Source organism: Drosophila erecta, unplaced genomic scaffold (genome assembly GCF_003286155.1).
Source record: "Drosophila erecta strain 14021-0224.00,06,07 unplaced genomic scaffold, DereRS2 tig00000021-arrow-pilon, whole genome shotgun sequence".
Lineage (NCBI taxonomy): Eukaryota > Metazoa > Arthropoda > Insecta > Diptera > Drosophilidae > Drosophila > Drosophila erecta.
Genome location: NW_020825198.1, coordinates 8,437,823 through 8,454,289, shown reverse-complemented (window position 1 = coordinate 8,454,289; position 16,467 = coordinate 8,437,823). Strand labels below are relative to the sequence as shown.

Genomic DNA, 16,467 nt, shown 5'->3' with positions numbered 1-16,467 from the left:
GAACAGGGGCGGATTCAATATATTATTCGGGCGCTACTTTATTTCTTTTATTCCAAATATTTCCTTTTACACCTGAAACAAACAAATTTTGAGATCAGTCTTTGGAAACCTGTTTGCTATTTCGACAAGGTTTTAAAATAAAGTGTTTAAGTGTAAATAAATGTTTTAATATTTCTGAGTCTTTGCGTGACCAGAGCGACTGAAGATCTTCAACCTGATCTTTTAGGACCGCTACTGATTTTGTCAAAATTCATATATTAGGCCTGCTATTCTTTTGATTATCTAAAATTTGACTAATGCATTTTTAATGAAACGCCTCGAATGACATCACGTACAATTTGTTGGTCGAGAAAAAGAAACTACCAGAAAAAAGCCTAATAATTGGCAACTTGTCAATGAGCTCTTTTGAAATTCCAAAAGAATTGCGTGTAATAATTACAAAATCATTCTCAGGCTCCTCGGCTTGTTAAATTCCCAGCTGCCATTAAATTCTGCGAAAACTGCAAGCGGATGTAAATGTATCTTTGCCATAGCATCTGTGACGCATCCATGAGTGCGTTTCGCCTTTCACTTTAGGCTGCCTCTTTCAAAAAAAAAAAAAAAATTTTTCCTTTCAACAGCATCCTGACATTAAAGGATTACAGAGGCGTTCTTCTCTTTTGCCATCAAATTGAAATTAAAGTCCAGCAGACTTTACTTTCGGCCGGAAATGGGGTAAGAAGAACAATCGAGAAGAGGCGATCAGGATTGCGAAGTTGATTTATTTTTGGGCCCCAGATTGCACAAGGGCAACATGGCAAGAGTCATTCAACTCCGGTTACATAAGCATCGATGCGTGCAACTGAAGGAGGAAACAGCTGCTGGTTGGGGACGCGCGTTGATATCTGAGATGTGAAGGTCGTCGTCGAATGCAACATGCAACATGGGGACTTGGGATCAAGGGACTTGCCCTGCGCACCCATGACTCATTGGCAGTAGAGCAAGCCATTCGGCTGAACGATTTATGGTAACGATTCCCCATCTCCCCATCTCCCCATCTCATCGGCTTGAGTCAGAGGCGTTGACTTTTGGTATTTGGTCGGCGAGACTGCAGCAAATTGATTTTTTGGTAGGCTTTCTAAATTTGGTGCTTCATGTGCACATTCTGTCTACCCCAAAAATGTTGGCCATTGCGTAGCTGACTCGTTGTTGGCATGAGATATTTATCTTAGCTCAGTTTAACTTGCTCAGTTATTGTTCCTTTTTTTCCATATCGAACTTGACTTGTGCTTGTTAAAATCGTATATTTCTATTTATATTTTTGATTTCTTGATAGTTTCGCCGGCTTATGAATTTGATTAACAAAAATTTAACTTGTTTTGCGACTGATGATAGCTAAAAGTTTTTCGTTTTGGGGTTTTGTTCTCTCAAAGGTCATTTCAAAAATATATATATATTTATCGTGTGACTCGTTGTGGTCATAAAATTTTAATTTTGTGTGGGCTCAAAGTTTGCAAAAAAATTATATATTATATATATACAATGTGTATTTAAATTCCACGCTGTCTCAAATTTGGATTAATCTCAATTTAAATATGTACAATTTCTTTGTCCCTTTTCACAGCCTTAATACTACTGCAACCACTTGCTGCTTTTTGGGTTTATCGCGAAATTATGTTTAATAATTTTACTGTCAATGAAACGCTGTCAAAAATGCATTTACATATGAAATAAAATTAAAGCAAAACAAAAGCCCCGGTTTTTAAATATTTCATTTCGTTTTTCCTTTATTTCGGTCAACTCAAAGCTGCCAAAACTAAAGCAAAAAAGTTTAATAACGATTTGAGAATGTTGAAGGCTTAACAGGATAAAGATACACCCCGTTTACTAAGCGATGTCAAGGTCATTCGTGGCAGGTAAGATTGGAGGAATGTTGAGAATGCATTTAAGTATTTGAGTTTTTACGTTTTTAGTGAGTATTAAGTTTTATTAGCATTGCTTAATATGGCCTATGGCGACTTGCTTAAAATATATATTTGTTTAATAATTTACTAAGCCCACGTAGACTTATTTTTAAAAAAATGATCACCAGCTGCGTTGGACGGTTGCACGCTGAGCCAATTTCGATTTCATTGGATTGCCCTTTCCTTTAGGAGGAGGGTATCTTAGAAGTTTAAATCAAAAGGGTTTTTTTTTTATTAGTAATTATTTACATAATAATTAATTAATATTATTGCAGTTCTGATTGAAGAGTATTTAACTTTTGATTTCCTCCAGTTCTGATTGAAGGGTATTTAACTTTTGATTTCTCCACATCTGCTTACTTCCCTTACTCATTTCTGCTTTTATAGTCGAAAATACTCATACATTGTCTTCCATTCGGTGGGTTTTATCCTTGACTTAAGCATTGCCATTAACTTCATCCTGTTTAATGTCCAAGAGCGAAGAAGCTGATTATTTTCTGTGTCAATTGCTGCATTCAAGAGCAAGCCAAGTTTTTGCAATAAGCTGAAATTATTTCCCCTTTTCTGGCAGTCGAGCCATTTAATCCGCAAAATTTGCTTTAAATGTCAGCAACTCTTTAAGAGATGTATGCAAAAAAATGTTGAGCAGCATTCTAGCTAAGCCGATCAGCAAACGGAAGTGTTTCGCAACTAAATGAAAAGGTGTCTGAATTATGGCAAATGGATTGGTAATCCTATCTGACATTGGGCTCGTGAGCTCATGGATTAATAGCTTGGCTACTGTGTGAGTTCATATCAGGATTTAGAAATATATAAATTCTGGCTCATTTGTGATCAATAGCTGCATAGGTATTTTAATTATGCCCCTTGCACACACAGGTAGAAAAATTAGTATATGCGGAAATCGTGCGTCAGACTTAATAAATCCAAACTCGCCTGGTTTTTTGCACAGCTTTAATTAAATCAATAAACCATCTAAATATTTTTTAGCAAAATATAAAACGTTAACGGCGGGAGCCAGAAGAAGACGACAATCTATCTATATCTATGTATATATTCGATAAACGATAAAATTAAATCAAAATAAACACGAAAAACTCGAATTTTCAATTAAATACAAAAAACGTTCTTTGAACAAACAAACACGCGAGACATTAAAACAATAAAGAGAACAAATGAGATGAGGAAAAAATTCAGTCTCTAAATATTAATGAACCCCAAGAACCTGAAAGTGAACTTAAATTCTTGAGACACGCAAGCACATCCTAGAGAATTCCGAGCGAGAGAGCTTGAGTAGCCGAGCATCGAACGCTTCGAGGAGAGTGATCAATATATCAAGTATACGACGTGTGCCTCCATTGTGGCTTAGTGGCTCATCTCTCCGGCGCTTGGCCAAATAAATTTACGAATCCGGCGAAAAAAGCAAACTCGTTCCAGTCACACTCACACTCTCACACACTCGCACACACACACTCACGCACTTTAAGCCAGGTCTCTGTATGGGTTAGGAGCTGCTCTCAAGTACGATTTTTAGTCTTTTTGTGTCGAGTTGGTTTTTTCGCCTTTTTGTTTCGCGTCTGCCTCTGTTTATATGGCTAAGACTCGATGCGTTCATCTTCAGTTCGTCCACATCGGTCACCACGGTATGAGCTCTAGTTTAGGCTCCTAAAAGTAAATACTAAAACACTATCCAACCATTTGTGATCAATGGCCATAGCAGCCCCAAGAGAACTGTACTAATTGCAAGGATAAACAAGACGGAATATTGCAAATTCCAACTTTATAGTGCGAAACTGTGTGCCTGCTTGCGATTCAATACAACTAAAATAAACCTTTTCTTCTTTTCAAGATTGGAAAAGGGATAACTGAGTTTATTCCATTGTAAAATTCAAAACACCTTAATATTTACTGGCGTTTCTTGTGTCAAAGAAACCATAAAATTCGTTGCAAAATGGCGCGTGCTGCTCTGTGCATGGTAAGTTAAAAGAATACTTAAGAAAAACATTATTTTTTTATTATTCGATCTTGGAAAATATATATATCGCTTAATGTCTAATTGCCTAATTAAAAACGATGGTAGTCTTCAAAGTGAGTTTCTCAAATTTGGTGTTAAAAAAATGTATGTCTTCGTCTGGCCTCCAATTTGATTTTTATTTTATCCCATACTAAATAATGGCATTTAGCACTTGGCTAAAAATATTGTCAAACATTAAATGCAAGTAAACACGTCTGCTTAGTTAGTCTGCTCACATTCGAATGTCGAGTAATGCATGGCAGCCTATTTCGACGACTAGAATATTTGTACATTTAATAACTGATATTCATGACGGAATTCCGTTTTTAACGAGCGTTAACAAGTCCGGGTCAAATTATAACTATTTCGGAACCCCCTTTTCACTGTTCAGTTTATTTGCACAAGTATGGGCTCGAAGGCGACTTTGTTAATAATAGTAATAATAATAGTAATAGCCAACCGGCATTTTTCTGGGCAAACAAATACGAATACCGGCAATTTCGAAACTATGCGATGTATAGGTATTTCTGTTTGCTTTGGCGCACAAGGCAGAAGCAAAAGTATTGCCCAGTTTTTATTTGACTTGAATTTTTTGTGCTGCTCACGCTGCTGGATTTTATTATTGCTGTTTGGAATCGAATCGATACTCGGTACGATTTTGTTGTTTTTAGCCAGGGTTAGAAGATTAGTCAACGGACAAAAATGCGCCAGTAGGGAAATACGTTGTTTATCAAAAATAACGAATTTCTGGGTATTTAACTGAGATTCGGAAAGAGACTGCGGTTTTTGACATTGTGTGCATTATGCAAATTCCCAGTTTTTGTATCATTTGTCACTTTTTGTTGTCCAACTTGAGGTTAAATAAAAGCATGAGTCAAGGACTTGCTTCATTACGAAATACTATCACAAAAGAGTGTTAATTTGATTATGGCCAAAGAATTCTTAGATAATTCTTATCGAAAGCTGTTAATTGTTTTTGCTTGTGACTGCTACCCGTTCTTTATCTGCGGTTTTTCGAGCACCTGAATTCCCCAAAAGGTGCCATAATGATGCTCTAAGTGAGCCGCGATACTATCTCTATTCGGCAGAGAAAAAATGGATTCAGTACGGGGCCCTTGTCACCTGCCAAATTGACCCAAACCACGATGGTCTTTTGGGGTTAGGCTCTGCGTGTTTCGGCATTTATCACCGTCGCCTGCGGCAAAGCCGCTGTTTTGGGCCAAGATATTCTGCCCAACACGTACGCGGCCAACAAACAAAAAGAGGGGTAAAAAAAAGCAAACGAAGTCGGGGGAGAAAAATATTGTTAATGCCCAGCGGCACCACGTTGACAGGGCATCTCATCTTGGCCCACAATTCTTTTTATTATAAATTTGCTCTCCGCTCGGGTTGTGCGGAATTTTAAAGAGTCCGCGGAATTTTCTTTCCCGCTTCTTTGGCAGTGCAATCTGAAGAGATTTAATCTGGCAGTAGGCAAGTTGAGTCATAAAATGGAGTAGCCAAAGCCGAGTTTGGCATGACAAGCAGTTGGCTGCTGGCAAGCTGGGCAATTGAAATAAATTACGGCATTTATTTGGTTGTAAAATGGAGCGTTATGTCCTATGAATAGTTAAGTCTTTACAGTTACAAGAGCTAAAGGCGTAATTCAAATGGCGCATAAAAGAATTAATTCATGAAATGGGCTAGTTCCAGTTACATATTATTCCCAAAGCCAAAATTAAAGAAAGGGCATAACACTCCTGCCTTCCCAGGAAACATGGACACAAAATCATGTTAATGAACTTTTTATCAAGCTGGTCGAACTTCCAGCAAGAACATCATTACGTAAGAGTTCACGAAACCTCATCATCGGTTCTATTATTTCTCCTACTTGCCAGGTAACTTTCGATATTTAAAGGCACAAAAAGGTCGGCTTTTATGTCGCATTAATTTATGAGGCTTCTTTGTTGCCATATGCTTGTGCAAATTTCAGTATGGAATCTGTATCTAAAATACGAATCTAGAAATGCAAATTAGGGCTCGATCGCTAGTTGGCGATTGGAAGATACAATAGCCAAAGGCGGCAACTACGGATATATACAAAGTTTTGGCAGCGATGATGGAGGAAGTCTTTGGGGCTGGTTTAGTTAAAAACGAAAACGCTATACAAAGAGTATTCATTAGGCTCCAAGCAAATGCCAAGAGTTGAAAGTAAAAGTTTAAAATAATATGATGTCATTCGGGATGCTCGACCGCCAAGCCCAACGGTTTATTTTTTAATTACTTTAATAAATTAGAACGAGTCCAGTGGAAGTTCAGTGACTGTCGCAAAGATAATGAGCTACACATTCGGTGGACAAATTCCCAGGTTTGTCTCAGATCAAACTGGCTAATTCGTTTGCCTATCGATGGGTTCTGATCTCATTAGCACTTTTCTGCTCTCAAAGAATTCTAGACGCGTTGCTAATTAAATTCAGGTCTGGATTAACTGGAAAATCCAAACCAGAAGGCCATCGCCCACAGCTGGTTATACTTGTTCCCCGAAATATTTTCGTTTTGATTAAATTAGGTTTTTTTTCTCGAAGATCGCAAAGTTTGTCAAGTTCCTATAAGTCTTTTGTTGCTGCGGGTACCTTTTTTTTGTTGCCAGGTTGTGAATGCGCGTTATGAATGTTTGTTAGGCGTTTTTACTGTATCTCTTTATCTCTTACTTTATGGAAATGTTTGGCGGAAAGCTGAGGCGTGTGTTTAAGCAGGCATTTCACAATTCCCCAACAATGTTTCGTTAAGGAGAAATTTCACAATTCCCTGCAGCCCAACACTGCAGCCCAAATAAAAAACCAAAAAAAAAAACACAAAGAAGATGTCATCGATTAAGGTCGCCGTCCCGCAGTCAGTTGCATTTTGATTCGATTTATAAATTTGTATAAAACAACAGCACATTTTTTCTTGTTCAATTCATTGGCCGCCGGCAAAAGATCGACCTTGAAAAGTATAAATACTTACACGAAAAAAGTTTCGCTTTAACCGCCAAAGGGCAAAAGCAGTCGAGATACTTCAGCGAAAAGTGTGGGGATGACTAAACCGGTTACTTTTCGGTTGATTATGATCGTCATGATGAAGAATGCGCTGTACATCTGAAATCATGTTAACAACAACAGAAACAACCGCCGTGCGTGCGAATAAGTCGATTAATAAATTGTCTTCGTCGAGTTATGCAAACTCTTCAAGATTCATTGGCTCATAGAGCATACTAGCATGCTGGATGGTACCCATAGAACGCTTTGGTTCTCAAGGCGTAGCCATGTGCGTTTTTTGGGTCACAACGTCAGTTGCCACTCGGTTTTGCATGATCTATGCGGCTTGGAATTGATTTACTGCATTCGCAACGCGAAATTCGCCTCTTCGCACTTCTTTCATGACGCGACGTCTGTATACACACATTTTGGCCCACATTTGTTGGCTGGCTATTGAGTTTAATTGATTGGCAATTGATGTGCGGCTTGTGCAGCGATCAGCAGCTCAAAAGCGGGCTTGGCAGCCCCTTCACTCAATTTGAGCGCTTAATTACCCACAGGTTATACATTTGCCAGATTTTGGGCTCACCCATATTTGAAATAAATCTATACCTGAATTTATTTTATAAATACCCAGATAAATTTGCACTATATTCCAGTCCTATCTGATCAAACTAGTTGTACCAATAGTTTGTGGCTGTGACCACAGTTCATTAACAATGACTCTTTTCCCCAAATTACCACCAGAAAGACAGCAAGTCACGTCAATCAATCCGACTTGAATTAAAGAAAAACTTCCTCAATATGTTGGTTTCCCATAGGTGAAAGACGAAGTTTCAAATGCAATCAACTGGCGTAATAAGTTAAAAATCAATAAGGGCCGAAAATAATGAGAAACTTTAGCAATAAAAAGCGGAAAAAAAACAATTTTTATGGAAAACTTGCCCTCAGGCTCGATTATGTGGGTGAGATGGAAACGACCTCTGATGTCAGCAGCTGCTGGATAGCATGGCATAATAAATTAAAAACAAAATGCCTTTTCCATGGACTCCGAAATCTTTGGGCAAAATTTTTTTGTGGTATTGATTAGTGGTTGAGATTTTGGAGCAGGCGATTTGGCAGCAATTTAAACTTGAAGATATGCCAATCAAAAGACAGTTATCCGCCGAGCCACCGATTTGCATTAATGAGATTTCATATTTTACTTTTTTTGCCATTGGAATCTCAATCTTGAATCGAACCGTTTGATGGCCGCGATAGGCAAATAAATTTGTTTTGTGAGAAATTCATTTGTTTTGTCGCCACATTTGTTGGTTTCCTTCACATGGTTTGGTTTCCACTTTGTTTGCACCCACAAAGACGCAAAATCATTGACCTTATCGCAGCTATTGATAGATGGAATCTATGACGGGGGTGTTAACCATAAAATGCCATTGTTTCCCCTTTAATTACTGCAATCCCTCTTTAACCTTAAGGCAAACACACCCTCGACGAAGAGATGGAGTCTCATTTTGGACTCGTACAAGTCCATCAATTCATAAACGAATCGATTACTTAGCATAACGCGAAGGCTATGCTCCGCACCTGATTTTTTGGCTACGAACTCAGCGACATATTTAAGAATTATGAGGTTTTAATTCTATATTAGGATGGGGTTAAGATAACTCGTTTTCATAAGGAAGTCTTGGCGATGCCGGAACTTGGCTTGCCTTTATTAAATCTATGGACAGTATATGCAAATCGATGAACAGATCAATTTCGTATTCATCTTCATCCAAAAGATGATCCAACGAATATTATTATGTGGGACAGTTGAGCGCTAAAACCTGATTACCTGATGCTAAGTGGTAATCGATTTGCCGCTGCCACTCAGAATGCCAGCAAGTGCATTTAGAACTAAGCTAATTGTCCATTACTGTCAGTGGAAGCCAACTAGTTTTTCTTGGTCGACTGTGACAAATCTTGGGAAATTAGCATGTTCTGCCAAATCGCAAACTCCAGTTCCAGTTTGCTAAAAAGTACGTCAACATTTGACGAGTGAGCCAAGAATGCGCTGTGATTTGATTATTATGCCTTTGACATTTTGCCAGCCGTTTTGGTGAACGGATTTCTTCTCTTTTTTGTTGTCTTTTTCTTTGCCTCGGTTTCGAATCGAACCGGATCTAAATGGCTGCTGATTTGCTTGGGCCCGTTGTCGCAGATACAAATAACCAAAAACGAGCTCGGGTTTTAGACTCATCTCTTCACGGAGTATGCAAATTGAGCCGAGCCAAGCGAAGAGTTGGGTCTTTGAGATACTAGCTCGGTTTCTGTGGGGGCGTGCCATGAATGTGACAAATCTTTCGACAGTTGTAGGATTTGGGTTTTTCTTAGACAGTTCATTAATCATTCGCCTGTGTTTTTCTTACACTTTTTTCCAGGCCGTCGCTTGCATTTTTTTGCAATGCGTGTACTCCGCTAAGTTCGATGATCAGAACCGTCGTCTGATTCTCGATATTGACGATCAAAAGACAACGAACCGTCAGTACTACTCGTCAAACATTGACACAAGTAAGTGAATCCGTTTAACAATTTTATATCCGTGCCTATCTAAGCCGCTTGAATCCATCCCAAACATAAAATAAAAATATAACTAGTACAAATCCCTTATCCAAACCATTAACTATGTAAAAATCAGTTGAATTTTGTACTGCCCATCCATTTCTGATCTGACCCATCCATGCAGTTAGTTAGTCTTCGTTTTGTTATTTATATACCACTTAAGTAGTTAACTTGACCAACAAATTGTTATCGTAGTTGTTAGTAGTCGTAGTCGTAGTCGTAAGTATTTGTACTGCCCCCTCCACCCCTTTAGATAGTTCAACCGACTTACATCAATTAATCAATATCCCCCAAATCGAAACCAACACCAATTGTAGTACCCTCTATATATATACATTTATATATATTTCCGTAGCAGCTTTACTAAACTCACCCAGTAGAACTCGTAGTATCAAATTGTAAATATATACACGCTCAACAATCAATCAACCATTACCTATATCTCTCCTCTCTCTTATTGTATGCTACTTTCTCCTCCTCTTACATATAAATTTACACTTCTTTCTACAGTTTTATGTAGGCATTTGTTCTTCAGTGGCCAAAAGTTCTACATGAAACCTCTTTAAAAATGCTTCGCATACTCATAACTCTACCTCACCACCTCAAAATTGATTACTCCGAACAAAAACCGAAAAAATAATTGAAAAATACCCAACCAACAACAGCACACAACAAACACCAACATTTTCCCTATACAACCTCATCTGTTCAGGTTCCTCGTACAAACGTTCAGTTACAGCGCCCTTTAAGAGAAGTTAGAACACAGTCAGTTAGTCGAAAGTCTTAGGGTTATTTAAACACACCATTTACAGGTCCTCACAGCACTGCAATAAAAAAGAAAAAGAAAACACAAAAAATATCAAAACCGCAAGCAATCACACCAAACAAAAGCGTTATACTCTAAACATTACTCTTCCAAACCAAACAAAACCCCACCAAATCAAAAACCAATCCAAATCGACACGAACACGATCACCCAAAAGATGCCTATCGGTATGGCTACGATGTGGGCAAGACCGGCAACTTCCATCACGAGACCCGTGGTCCCGATGGAGTTACCTACGGCTGCTACGGCCTGATCGACCCCTACCACCTCCTCCGGGCAACACACTACGTGGCCGATGCCCACGGCTACCGCACCGTGGAGCCGGAGATGCCAGTGGAGACCTTCCCGCCCCATCTGTACAGCGAGACCAACGGGGGTCCATCGGAGCCCGGCATTGTGCTGCAGTGGGAGGAGCTGTACTTCCCCATCGGATGCGGAAAGTTTGCGAATGGCGCCCAGCACGGCGTTCCATTCTTCCTAGATGATGTAAGGGTTGAAGGGGTTCTTTTCGGGCGGTTTCTGCGCATTTCCTAGAATTCCAACCGTTTGGTTGATGACATTCGTGGAAATGCGTGGAAACGCCAGTAGGACCGCCTCTAATCCGACGCACAAACGTATTTTCCAGTTTAAGAACAAGGGCAGTAGCAACGATGCGATACCATCGTTCTCAGCCAACACAATTGTGATCAAGGGCTCCGACCAGAAGAGTCTGCCCATCCACAAGCCCACTGGTCCACTGGTGCCCCAGGGCACGGGGATCTTTGGCACGGACAAGGGTCATTCGGATCTCAGCCATCCCGGCGATCAGGCGCCGTCCTTCCATTCGGTGAACACCCTGCTACCGGGCAGCAACAGTGAGCAATGAGCTAGAGAAGGGATCTGCGGATCGGAAACTGCATAGTTTGTGTCCTTTTAGATGATGGCCAGTACGTGCCGGATAGTAATCCGTATGTGCATGTGATTGGACCCAATGGCGGAAATGGAGGCAACGGAGGCAGCGGCTCTGGCGGCGGTTTCGGTGGAAACGGAGGATTTGGAGGCGTTGGCGGTTTCGGACCCAATGGCCCGGGTGGCCCGAATGGACCAAAGGGACCCAAGGGTCCCCCGGGACCACCGGGACCACCTGGCGGCTTGGGTCCGGTCGGCGCGGGAGGAGGAGCCTCAGGAAAACCGGTCCACAAGGATGGCGATCGCACTGGCCTGGGCGGCGGTTCCGGAATCGGTTCCGGTGATCGCATCACCACCGGAATCGGCGGCGGTGTCGGTGCTGGCGACCGTTACACCACCGGAAGCGGTGGTGCCGCCGGCTCCGGCGACCGTTATACCACCGGAAGCGGTGGCGCCATTGGTGGCGATCGCACGGGCAGCGGTTTCGGAATCGAAGCCAGTGGCCAGTATCGCCCGGATAATGAGGGAACCTACACGAGCACCTACACGCACACAGAGACCGGTTTTCCTGGGGCCATTCCATACACTCCAGGTTAGCCCTCCAACGATTTCTCTACTCATGGAGAGCTAAATTTGAACGAGCTGTGGAGGAAGCGGATGAAAGGTAACCTGATATGGTGTTACCCAATGAAAAGAGGTTCCAATGAAACATCGATAAATTTCTCATCTTAGTGCGCGATCAGTTCGTTCAAATTTCTCTCTTCAAGGCTTTTAGTTTGTAAGATAGCAATCCTAAACGTATGTCTTTTTACAATAATTCGTACTTAAACTTTAAACTATTTTAAGAAACTATCTGTTTATTTTCAGCCAAGAAACAATGATTTCGCATCTAATTTCAATATTTTCTATACTCCTATTTGCCAATTTTCCCAAAAAGAACATATACACACATATATAAGTCAGGCAATGCTAGGGCACGTTTTTGATTTCAGTTATCCTTTATCAGAGCACCTCTCCCAAAAGCGCACAATCCCTGCACATAAAGTTATCAAATGAAAAGAAAATGAATACCAATTGATCACCACTTCCGTGTCTCAGCGTTCACTTGGCTGAGATCGGATCACAGTTATATCACCCATGCTTGCACCGATTCTTCAGTTCAACACCCATCCACACACAGATACACCCACACCAGCACACCAACACACCAACACACCGAAACACCGACACAAGTACACACATTTATTGTATAATAATTACACAGCACATGAAAATGTACAAAAAACTCGCTTGAGCAATGACTATTAATCAATTCTATAAATGCAACTAACAATTAATACCTGTGATTTATTTTAGTGTGGTTTTCGGTATTCCTGATCCCCAACTAAGCCCATACTTTAATACTAATTCCATCCTACTTGTTTGCTTTGTTGTTACACTTTTTGTTTTGTTTGGTGTCGGTCTAGAATGTAAGCCTGTAATTTTCGAGTGTTACACAAATATCTAGAGCAGTTTTAGAAAACCAGTTGTTGTAGTTAATATATTGTTTAATATATGTATGTAGTTACTAGTAGCTAGTATCTGTAGTAACTGTAGTTAAAACGTGAGCATGTAGAAAGTACACTTTTTACCGGCACAGTTTTTAATCGAACGATTTTTACGATCTTCAAATCCACTATCTAGATAACGGTAAATATAATGGCAACAGCGGACGCTATAACGGTGAGTAATGCTGAAAATCTACGTACTAAACCATGGATACTCATTTCATTCGAATGCCATCCACAGGTATTAACGATGGTCGCTATTATCACGATGATTCGGGCAAATATGTTCACGTTGAAGGCCCCACTGGACCACCAGCACCTCCATATGTCCACGTTGTTGGACCCGAAGGCGGATTCGGCGGAAATGGCGGCAACGGAGGCGGCGGCGGCGTAGGCCCCGGCGGCCCAGGAGGACCTAAAGGACCTGGCGGTAGAATCCTTGACAGCTCCGTGCTTGAAAAACATATTTATTGCAATTTGAACTTGCTTTTCAGGCCCCAAGGGACCCAACGGACCACCCGGACCACCTGGACCACCCGGACCACCTGGTAATGGTTATAAGACGGCCTAAATTGCGCTCGGTATTAAGTAATCGCATCTCTTCTAGGACCACCCGGACCCAAGGGACCCACCAAGCCTGGACCATTCGGACCTCCGGGACCACCCGGCCCACCTGGTAGGCCAACCTAGACACCTTTTATTAACAGATGTTAGAACAGATCTCATTGAATTGCAGGACCTTCTCCCAACGATCCCCGTTACTCGGACAAGGAGACGCCCGGCTATCTGCCACCAAACCAACGGGGTAAAATCTCGAAACCACCTCCATCCTACTCACAAGTCATTGAAATTGAACCACCCAAAACAGTCTTTAAGCCGAATTACGAACAAAATAATGATTATGCTATTAAGAAACCATCCGTAACGACAAAGCCACCACTAACATATATTCCTCCTTCTTTTCCCAACACTCCAAAACCCTATGTTCCCGCTCCCGTTCCCGCTCCTGTTCCCGCTCCTGTTCCCGCTCCTGTACCCGCTCCTCAACCGCCGTCCCAAAAAATAACCACGACGATCGTACAGCCAAAGGTGCCCGTCATCACTATTGAGAAGGATAAGCCACATAAGAGCGTTCCCACACCGCCAGTGACAACGGGTAATATTGAAAACCACACTTACTTGCCACCACCACCGCCGACTCCGAAATACGTGACCCAGACCAAGACCCCGACTGCCATTCCGGTTGCCACTGCGGCTCCGATTCCAATCCGTTACGAACCCTCGACTCCCCGACCCTTCCAAAAGGTGGTGACCAAGCCGCCGCAGATCCAATACCAGACACCACAGGTGCCCGCCGTGGTGGTACCCAAACTACCAGTGACCGTTCCGTACAAGCCCGTGACCCGACCTCCTCCCGTTTACGTTGAACCCAAAGTAACGCCACGTCCCTCTCCACCATTGCATGTGCCATCGATCAGCGATCAGTCCTGTGTTTGTAACGCCGATAAGACGCACTCATCGAAAAGCACCCTTACCTCAACCACAACCACCACCACGAACTCCTATCCCAATCCCGCCTCCGTTGACTTTAATAAACAATTTTCCGGCTTCAATGGACAAGCCAACTTTGGCAGCATAATAAACGCCATGTCACTGACCCAGTTGCCGGTGATACCTCAGGCCCCCGGACAGCCGGCCTTCTATCCGCCGGATAAGATTCCCAAGGGAGCCGTCATCGCCTTAATGCCCGTGGTCATCCTGCCGCAAGAGTACTACTCGAACTGTGAGGAGAACTCAATTAACCAACACTCGAACATCGACTCCTTCCCGCTGGGCGTTCAGCCTGGTGTATCCTTCAGCCTGCACTCGGTGCTGACGGGTTCGGCGCCCAAGGATCAGTGCATGTGCCCATGCTCATGCACCCAGAATCTGCCGGCCAGACTACACAAGAAACGCGAAGCCAGCGATGCTGAGACTCCGCTGGAGGTCAAGGCTTCGGAGCCCGTTGCCGACGCCTCCGCCACCGAAGAGGTCAAAGCCCTGCCCGATCCCGTTCCAGCCGCCGCCGAAGAGGTGAAAACCGTGGTTGAACCCGTACCAGCCGCCTCCGAAGAGGCGAAAGTACTGGCCGATCCCGTTCCAGCCGCCTCCGAAGTGTCCAAGGCTGAGGTTCAACCAGCAGCCGCAGCTCCCGAGGAGGTTAAAGCAGCGGCGGAGCCCAAGCCCGCAGCATCAGAAGAGGTGAAGGTACAGGCTGAACCCGTTCCATCAGCCTCCGAGGAAGTGAAAGTGAAAGTTGAACCTGAAGCGGAGAAAGTTCTGGCTGACCCAAAACCCGAAACCAAGGCGACTAGCGAGACGAACTGAGACAAGGACGAGAGGACAATCCAATACCCCTCCCAAATCCCGCTTAAATCCCATCCCAACCTCGATCCTACCTCCTCCTCGAAAAACTAAACCTAGTCTAAGTGTTTTTAATGTCTGCCAGGCAGGGCCAACCAGCATTTAAGAAGCGTAAATCGAATGGAGAGCCCAGTTAATGTGTTCGCTTTATTATATTAAATTTCGAAAACGATGATAAACGGTTTTGGTAAATGCACTCCAAACCGCCTGTCCACGATGAGTTTCGGAGCTCTCTAATGTAATATCTCCCTCGGATTCTATTTGTAATCTAAGCATTTCCTTCAGAGAGCACTGTGTATTGGCAAAAATGAGAAAATTGTTTTGTGACATGTTGTTTATTATGCATTTGTGTATGCTTTTTATTTTTTATAATTTGTTCACTTTTATTTCTTTATGATTTTTATGAACTTTAGTTTTTAGTTTATTTAATGTCTACGCTAATCATGATTGAGACGGAATAATGAATTGTTATGTCAAAAGAGAAATACTGAAATTAAATAAAAATGTTAAAAAAAATGCATCTGGCCTTATTATTATACCCGTTACTTGCACTATGCAGCCACTTTTTTGGTGGCGGCAGTAATTGCTCTCTTCCCGCTCGCATAAAATTGAGAGCATAAAAATCTAAAAATAGAATTTACTTGCTTGTGTGAGTGAAAACAGTAAACAAAAAAGTTGTGCTAGAAGACGATTTTCGGTCCGAAATCAATTTTGATCTAAGAAACGAATTTGATTAATGTTTTGGTCAATTTCGTTGTAATATGAGCTAAATATTATTTAATAATTGATGCCGTACCCAGGGAACACCACGGGTGGACATTACAATTGTAATGGAATCGTATATTTATATGACCTTCGAGTCGACTTGAAATAATAAATGTTAAACATAAAATATTTTCATGTTCCCCAACTAAGCTAGTTTTCTAACTATTGATTTTCGATATAATTTGCTCCTTTTTTAATTCATTTTATTAAATTTTTGTACTATATATGTATATATATATATGTATATATATATATGTATATATTTATTTTTAGTCGTCACTAATTTTTCATATTTGAGATATAATGCTGAGTTTTGCTTGCTTTTTAAGAAATCGCTACTTTCATTTATGCACTTAATGCATTGCTCTACAATAAATTGTTTTATACATCGTTGTTTTTTATTATTTTTAAAAATATTTTCAAAAACTTTAATGTGTATTTAATGTGTAAAAAACTTCATATGCAATAATTATCATATTAAGGC

General features: G+C 41.4%; 1 protein-coding gene across 1 annotated transcript; it reads left to right on the top strand.

Moving 5' to 3' along the window:
- The first annotated feature begins 3,495 nt into the window (after positions 1-3,495).
- LOC6544506 (nascent polypeptide-associated complex subunit alpha, muscle-specific form) lies at positions 3,496-15,721 on the top strand. Its single transcript, XM_026976867.1, is given in 10 exon segments — positions 3,496-3,586; positions 3,793-3,918; positions 9,374-9,503; positions 10,538-10,866; positions 11,006-11,234; positions 11,297-11,860; positions 12,952-12,990; positions 13,057-13,245; positions 13,310-13,363; positions 13,423-15,721. Coding segments are annotated over 9 exon segments (3,318 nt in total). The 5' UTR covers positions 3,496-3,586; positions 3,793-3,894; the 3' UTR covers positions 15,183-15,721.
- Positions 15,722-16,467: the final 746 nt, after the last annotated feature.